Source organism: Balaenoptera borealis, assembly GCF_965194805.1.
Source record: "Balaenoptera borealis genome assembly, chromosome: 1".
Taxonomy (NCBI): Eukaryota; Metazoa; Chordata; class Mammalia; order Artiodactyla; family Balaenopteridae; genus Balaenoptera; species Balaenoptera borealis.
Genome location: NC_138860.1, coordinates 173,124,122 through 173,131,653, shown reverse-complemented (window position 1 = coordinate 173,131,653; position 7,532 = coordinate 173,124,122). Strand labels below are relative to the sequence as shown.

The 7,532-nt window shown below is 57.3% G+C and overlaps 1 protein-coding gene across 1 annotated transcript; it reads left to right on the top strand.

Moving 5' to 3' along the window:
• The first annotated feature begins 822 nt into the window (after positions 1-822).
• Positions 823-7,161, top strand: TRNP1 (TMF1 regulated nuclear protein 1). Its single transcript, XM_082349419.1, has 2 exons — positions 823-1,841; positions 6,403-7,161. Exon 1 carries the CDS (start codon positions 951-953, stop codon positions 1,668-1,670), a length of 720 nt encoding a protein of 239 aa, XP_082205545.1. The 5' UTR covers positions 823-950; the 3' UTR covers positions 1,671-1,841; positions 6,403-7,161.
• Positions 7,162-7,532: the final 371 nt, after the last annotated feature.

The following is a 7,532-nucleotide window of genomic DNA, read 5'->3' as shown; positions in this document are numbered from 1 at the left end:
TGAGGAGACCCAGGAATCTGAGTTCCCAGAGGGCATGAATGGATGAGCTTGTCTCTTTCGGTGGTCCAGATTGAGCCACGGACCTTGGGCAAGCCTCCACTACACCTTCTGGGTCTGTTTCCCGCCCTGTGTGATAGGTGTGGGGACACCTACTGGGAGGAGCAGACAGGAGCAGGGGCTTGGAAAGAATTTTGCCCACTGAGGGGTGGGGCTCCCCTGGGGGCCACCAAGATTTGCGAAAGCCGCGCCTAGCTCAGCAGCAGTGCTGAGGTTTGTTCTGCAAGTGAAGGGCTTGCCTGGTGAGGAACCAGCACTGCCAGATCCCCACCAGGAGGCCAGTCGCCCCTCTGTGTTAACCTCTCCATGGCCGCAGGGAGATTGGAGAAGGTGGTCCTGGTGAAGTTTGCGGCCCAGGAGACCAGGTAGAGCCGATTCAGTCAAGGGGCAGCGTTTGGTACTGTGTAAGGAGACAAGCCTCCTGAGTTGTGTCTCAGGCTTTCACTGTCACATAGTGTGGCTTCAGGCAAAAGCCTACCACAGGTGGGGACTGGAGTCCATGATTTCTAAGCACCAGCTACTAGAGCTTATGACTCAGGGGCCAGGCCAGAGAAGATGCGGTCCCCTTTCCACCCAAAATTTGGAGGAGGTGGATAGGGACTGGATGCCCTAGCAGAGCAGCCTGGGTCGAAGGACCAGGGACCCGAAGGGTTTGGGCAGTGTCCTGACGGGGCGGGGCAGGGGAGGAGGGTTCAGGGCATGCTAGTATTTGATTGGCTGTGCTGCCCTTCGCTCCGCCCCATGGTCTATAAGACGCACCCGCGGTTGCCTTGGCGCTAGTGTGGGGGCTGCGGCCGCGTCTCTCTCTGGTTTGAGGCCTCCATCCTTCCCAGCGTGGGGGACAGCCGGCCAGACCCGCGGACCTACTGCTGCGGACCGCCGGGGGGCGGGGGATGCCGGGCTGCCGCATCAGCGCCTGCGGCCCAGGGGCCCAGGAAGGGTCGGCGGAACCGGGGTCCCCGTCGCCGCCGCCCGGGGACCGCCTGTTGTCCCCTCAGCCACCGTCCCCAACTCCGACCTTGACCCCGACCCCGGCTCAGGCCTCACCGCAGCCCGAAGTGGCCCAGGAGTCGGCGGGCTCGGCCGAGGGGCAGGAGCTGCAGCGCTGGCGCCAGGGCGCTAGCGGGGGCGCGGGGCGCACCGGGCCGGCAGGGGGCGCGGGCGGCGGCCCGGGCGCGGCGGCGGCGGCGGCGGCGGCAGCGGCGGCAGCGGCGGCAGGGGGCCGCGCGCTTGAGCTGGCCGAAGCGCGGCGGCGACTGCTGGAGGTGGAGGGCCGCCGGCGCCTGGTGTCGGAGCTGGAGAGCCGCGTGCTGCAGCTGCACTGCGTCTTCCTGGCGGCCGAGCTGCGCCTAGCGCACCGCGCCGAAAGCCTGGGCCGCCTGGGCGGCGGCGTGGCGCAGGCCGAGCTCTATCTGGCGGCGCACGGGTCGCGCCTCAAGAAGGGCTCGCGCCGCGGCCGCCGCGGCCGCCCGCCCGCGCTGCTTGCCTCTGCGCTCGGTCTGGGCGGCTGCGTGCCCTGGGGCGCTGGGCGCCTGCGGCGGGGCCACTGCCCCGAGCCCGATTCGCCCTTCCGCCGGAGCCCGCCCCGCGGCCCCGCCTCCCCCCAGCGCTGACCTCCGCGCCGGGACCTCTGGCCACACCGACAGGCCATCGCCGAGGTGCCGACCGACGGATTGTGGACGCCGGCTGGATGGACGGCGTCACCGACGCAGATGGACAGATTGCTCGACCCCAGGAGGAGACAGTCGGGGGGCCGAGGGCCCAGTAAAGAAGGCTAAACTGAGGTGCGGTCTTAGCGGCTGGTGCATCTGTGGGGCGGGGCGGGGTGGGGCGGGGAGGTGCAAGGCTCCAGACCTCCTTCCCTAGGGCTTCTGGAGTCCGCTGGGTCCTTAATAAAGCTGTCCGCTTTGTGTTGCCGTCACTCCCAGACCTCCTGCGGAATGAGGTAGTAGCACCAAGTACCCATTATAGAGTTGGACAAATGGAGGCTGCTCAGATCCCAGAAGGGGTTTGCCAGCAAACTTTTACCCGCTGGAGCCTCCCGCACTGACGCAGCACCCCACCCTCACCTTCCACCAACGCTGCATTTCCTGGGTCCCTTGGGGCTGTAAGAAGAGTCTTGCCCTTGAGGCTGCTGCTTTCTGGCACTGCCCTTCGGGAGGCCAGAATAATGAGGCCCCATGATGGGGTGGGGGCTGGCACAGCGATGTACCTCTGAGTTCTCCTCTCCTAAGCCCCTGTTTCCCATTCGGGGAGATGGAATCCCAGAGAGGCTAAGGATTTGCTCCCATCATACTTATACTTAGGACCTTCCACTTCTAGGAGACAGGTCTTTTCTCAGGCCCTCATGCAGCTTCGCTAAGAGTACAGTCTGACTCAGATGACCAAGGTGGGGTGTTTGGTGACTGCCTGAAGCTTTGCCGGCTCTCCTAGGGGCTCCCTCCCAACCTGTCACTAAGATGGCTCTGCCAGGGATGGAGCCAGGTGACATCCTTTACAGGCCCCAGGGGGGCAGGTATGTCATTGGCTTCTAGATTCTAGAAAGTGGGGCCTTAAAGGGCCAGACCTGAAATGAGATCTGCTTCTCTTCCTTTCCACATGCCCTTCAGGCCCCCCATTCCCCTGCCCCACTCAGCTGTGAATGGCCTGGCTGCTGCTTTGCCGCTCACTGGCTGAGTTGACTGCAGCCTCACTTATCAGTCTGTGATGTGGGTATCTTCACCTCTTGGAAGGGTTGTAGCGAGGTTAACACAGGGCAGAGGTCTGTCTTTTCCCATAAATCACGGAAGAATGTTTTATTCTCTTATATCACACCTAGAAACAGGCACTGCTTTTGCTGACGGAGCCTAGGAGCTGATTTAAAGTCCTCATTTTACAGAGTGGCAAGGTCAGCTAGGGACAGAACTAGGTCCTAGGCCTGTGTGTGTCCTTCTCGCCGTATCTCTCCGCTGTCCAGGGGCAGGGGCTTGATAGAACTGGTGTCAGCTTGTCTGCCGTGTGACCTAGAACAACTCTGCTCTCTCTTTGGGCCAGTTTCCTCAGTCCCTCTCTGAATGTAGCTGTCCCTCCTCATGTCAGGGCTTAGGAATGGGGAGAAGGGTGTAGAATGAGATAATTAAGAGTCACAGGAATCTGGTGTAATCCCAGAGTCCTCAGGGTCAGGTGCATTGCTCTGAAAGGCAGAGACCCAGGGACCCTCACCTGTCCCTCCCCCAGCTAGCTCTTCCTCTTCCCAGACCAAACTTTTTGCCTGGTTTCTCAGCTAACAGCCAGGACTTCCTGAACCCATTCTTAGCTGGGGAAGGGAAGTCCAGGAGGAGGTCTCAGAGACTCTGAGAGCTTGTGACTGGGAGAGCAGTGAGGGGCCCTGGCGTCCTCTGGCCTCCCCAGAGAGAGAGGACCTTCCAAAGCTACTTGGGTAGTTTGGGGTCTAGAGTCCCAGAGAGGACAAGGACTCCCTGGAGGTGACACAGTGAGGAGCTCAGGCTTCAGCGCTGGGCTGCAGCCAGGACTGTTTGTTTTCTGGGTTGCATGGGAGAGGGACACTTGGTCCAGAGAAGCTTTTAGCTAATGGTGTAAAGTGCTCTGTGTCACCACAATTTTGCCTTTCTCTGGGATTTATTGGTAATCAGCTTTGTCCTGATTTTGGTGGGGAGCGGGGCGGGGCGGGTAGGGAATTAGAGATGGCTCTTGCTGGAGAAAGTGGTATGTGTAGGAAATGGAGATTGGTCCTAGTGTCACAGGCAGCTCTGTCCCCTCCCTCCACTTCCAGATGTCCCACGCTTCTCACTAAGGGCCTCGGCCGGGGCACACAGTGTTCAGTGACTTGAACCCCAGCTCTTGGTTCAGTGCTCTGTCCACTACTCCTCAGCCAATTAATAAAAGTCAACTTCCCACCACTGTCTGGCCCACCCAGGGCCCCTCTAGAAGGCTTCATGTTCTCCTCAATCAACAAACATTGATCTCTGCCCAGTCCAGGGGCTCAAGAAGCAGCACTGAATCAGAGGGTCTCTGTTTTCAAGGACTTGTGTCTCTCAGCCCTCTTCTAGGCAGCCTGCCCTGGCGATGTTGGAGGGCTGTTTTTAGGCCTTCACAAGTAACTATAGCCCCTGGTTATATACTGCATCCCCACCCTGCATGACTTCCTGAACACTTTCTAGATGGCCCAGCATTCTAGCCCTGGGGACTAGACTGAGTACAGGGGATCCTGAGGGATCTGTGCCCTGAGGACATTGATTGCCACCAGTGAATCTGGAATGTCAGCTGAGGGAAGTGAGGGGCTGGAAGACCAGTTCAGGGTTTTAGTCGGGCCCTGCCCCTCCCCTGGATGAGCCCTTTCGCTCTCTTGGCCGGTCCCTGATGAGTGAGGCGCCTCTGGGCGGCGCCACCAGAGGGCAGTGTGGGCTGCTTCTCCGGGCGTGTGGGCAAGGCCTGGAGCGGGCTCCGAACCCACAGTGTCCCTGCCTCCAGCCAGCCTCTTCCCTTGTTGCCCAGGCTTCTCAGGCTTTGAGCTTTAAAGGTTTGGCAGAATGTGTGGGTACTGGTGGTCACTTAGAGAAGGGGCGGGCCTCTGACCTCAGAGGGAAGGTCCATCAGGAAAGACTTTCCTGGAGAGAGAGGTTGCCCCTGTTGGCCATCACCATCTGAGTAAAAGCCCAGAGTAATTTCACTCCTCCCAGATTTGTTACACTGATAATTGATCAGAACACCCCATCCTGCCACCGCCGCCGCCGCCACCTGGGAATCAAGGTGGCTTCCTAGAGATTAGGCTGAAGCGACAATTCACAGCTAAAGTGCTCCAGGCCTGCAGTGGGCAGTCTCTAGGAGGCTCCCTTCCCCTAACAGCCAGGGCCCTGGAGAAAAACCCAGGGTCCCAGTCTTCTCTGAGCTGAAGGAGAAGCAGAGCCTTTACCTCCTCCCTTGCTTTACAGCCAGCACGGGAGGAGGTATTTGGGAAAGCTGGGAGATCCCCAGCCTATTTCTATCCACATTAGACCTTGACCGCACGCTGGCTAGGAGTGATGGGGGAAGGGACTCCTTGGTTGTGGCATAATATATTAACCACCACCTCTATGCCAGGCACTGTGCCAAGCGCTTTACACCCATTATCTCTTTCAGTCCTCCCAGCTACTCTGCAAAGTAGGAGTTAGCCCCATTTCCACAGATGAGGAAACTGAGGGTCAGGGAGGGCAGGTGACTTGCCCAAGGACATAGAACCTCTAAGTGGGGGGACACCTTAAACATTAGGCTATGTGGCTTTTCATTTATCAGGCTAATGAGGGCTCCATTTATCAGGCTAATGAGGGTTTCTTAACTCTCACCCTTTGAATCTGGGTACAGTGAACCCTGGTCCTTGGTTCTGGGGAGGGATGTGATCAGACATTGGAGGGGTGGCAGAAGGTGGCATCTTCTGCCACCCCTCCAAGGTCTGGGCACACCCCAAGAGGCTGCCTCCCCTGCTTGGTTGTCTGGGCTTTGGCGGGGTAAGTCAGGCTGAGTCAGCACACCTGGCTTCAGGCAAGAGCAGACCAAGGATGCTCAGGGCCTGGGCTTGCCTTGGAGGCTGCCTCCTCTCCCTGCATACCTGGGCTGGCGTGTTTGGTACCAAGGAGAGCAAAGAGCCTGGGATGGCAGAGGAAGAGGGTGACAAGCTCCATGGTGGGGCAGAAAGTGTCCCGTCTTAGAACTAGACAGACCTGGGATTTAGTCCTGACCTGGAGCTTCTCAGCTGGGAGACCTTGGGCAAATGACTTCCCTTCTCTGAGCCAGTTTCGTGTGTGTCTGTATGTGTGTGTGTGTGTGTGTGTGTGTGTGTGTGTTTTATGGGGAGTTAGGGAGGAGATAATTTCTGAGTATTAAATGAGAGGTCACACTAAGTGCCTAGCACATAGAGGAGGTCTGTAAATGTTCGGTGGAGCCAACCTACCTAGCCCAGGAGAAGCTGCCAGGACAGAGCCCCCAGGCAGTGTGGGCCTTTGCTTCTCCAGAGCATAGCCATATCAGGCATTCCTGGAACAGTCCCCCTTCTCCCCCCCATGACAGTCCCTGAGGAACTCCATAAGGGAAGAGGTGGAGGAGGGGGCAGGCTTTTTATCCCAGGAACATTCCATTCCAGCTGCTCAGACCAGTGGGGATCCCAGCCAAGGACAGAGGCCCAAGAGAGCTCACCCCAGGAGCCCCCACCCCTTCCAGGGCGGGAGCGAGTGGAGCCTGATTCCAAAATATTGCCCCTGCACCTTCTCTCCACAATGGCCCCTCTAAAGGAAGTAGATGTCGAAGGGTTTGGGTGGGGCTGGGTGGCTATGGGAGAGAGACAGTTAAAGCTCTTGAAATTATTCTTTCCAGCTCCTCCCAGCTCCTCAGAGCCTCGACTCTGGATCTGACTCCTGGATTCTGCTCCTTCCCTGGGCACCTCCTTCAGGAAGACTCCTCTCATTGACCCTACACAAGCATGGCACCCTCCTCACTTCACAGGAGCCCTTCACTTCACAGTGGCAAGGGGCTGGATTCTGGGGAAGTTGCCAATACTATGAATTTCTCTATATATGCTGCATTTGACTTTGGCTTACACTGTACAACTGAAGATGTTACAAGTCCTTGAGACGCAGTCAGATTATTTAAGAGTGCAGCAAAGCTTTCCAATGTGAAAGTGAAAAGGATCTCTTTTAAAAATGTCATCATTCTTAAACAAGTCACAGTGCAGCTGGGGTCCCCATTTTGGTAGATGCTGTTGCTTCTCAGTCTAACAGCACCAGGGGGCCTGTTTGAGGGGAAGCATTGCTCTGAGCAATCCCTCAGTTCCCCTCATTCACTGTCCTTGCCCTCTCCAGGTGGGCACGTGCCTGTGGCCCCTCAGAAAGGTAATGGGCTGCTGGCTCCCGGGGGACACACCTCTTTCTCAGGAAGAGGTGTTGGCAACATAATTCTAAGTTTTAAATGAAAAAAGGGAACACATTTATTCAAATAGCCTGATGGTAGAGGGAAGGGGGCCACACTGACTCACACATAACCCAGAACTTGTAGCGTTCTGCAAAATGAACGCATATAGAGTCAGTTCCTTGATGTATACATTCAGGAAGAATAAATCTCAGTGATGTGAGACAAGCATGCGTGGTTTTGAGGTTTACTCTGTGAGTGGCGTTGCCGCCTTTCCTTTTTGTGTGTCTGTCACGGCTCTTTAAGTTGGCAGTTCCTTGAGCAGCTTCTGTTTAGTTTCGTTTGGCAATCTGGGCCTGCTTACTGATTTGTAGACTGACTTCTCCCTTGACCTGGCTCAAAGTTGACCCTCTTTATGGAGTCTTCCCCAAATAAGGATGTGTTGAGGAAACTAGGGGATGGGATGCACGTGTGAGACTGTGTGACACGAAGGGATGCGAGCGTGTTTCTGATAACATGGCAGCATGGTGATCCGTGGAGGATTGTGTGTGACCGTGCTGGTGAATGGATGGACCTGTCTGTCACTCAGGCTCCCAGCA

Excerpts from the sequence above, each read along its gene's own strand:
- TRNP1 (XM_082349419.1), top strand. The coding sequence starts at position 951 with ATGCCGGGCTGCCGCATCAGCGCCTGCGGCCCAGGGGCCCAGGAAGGG.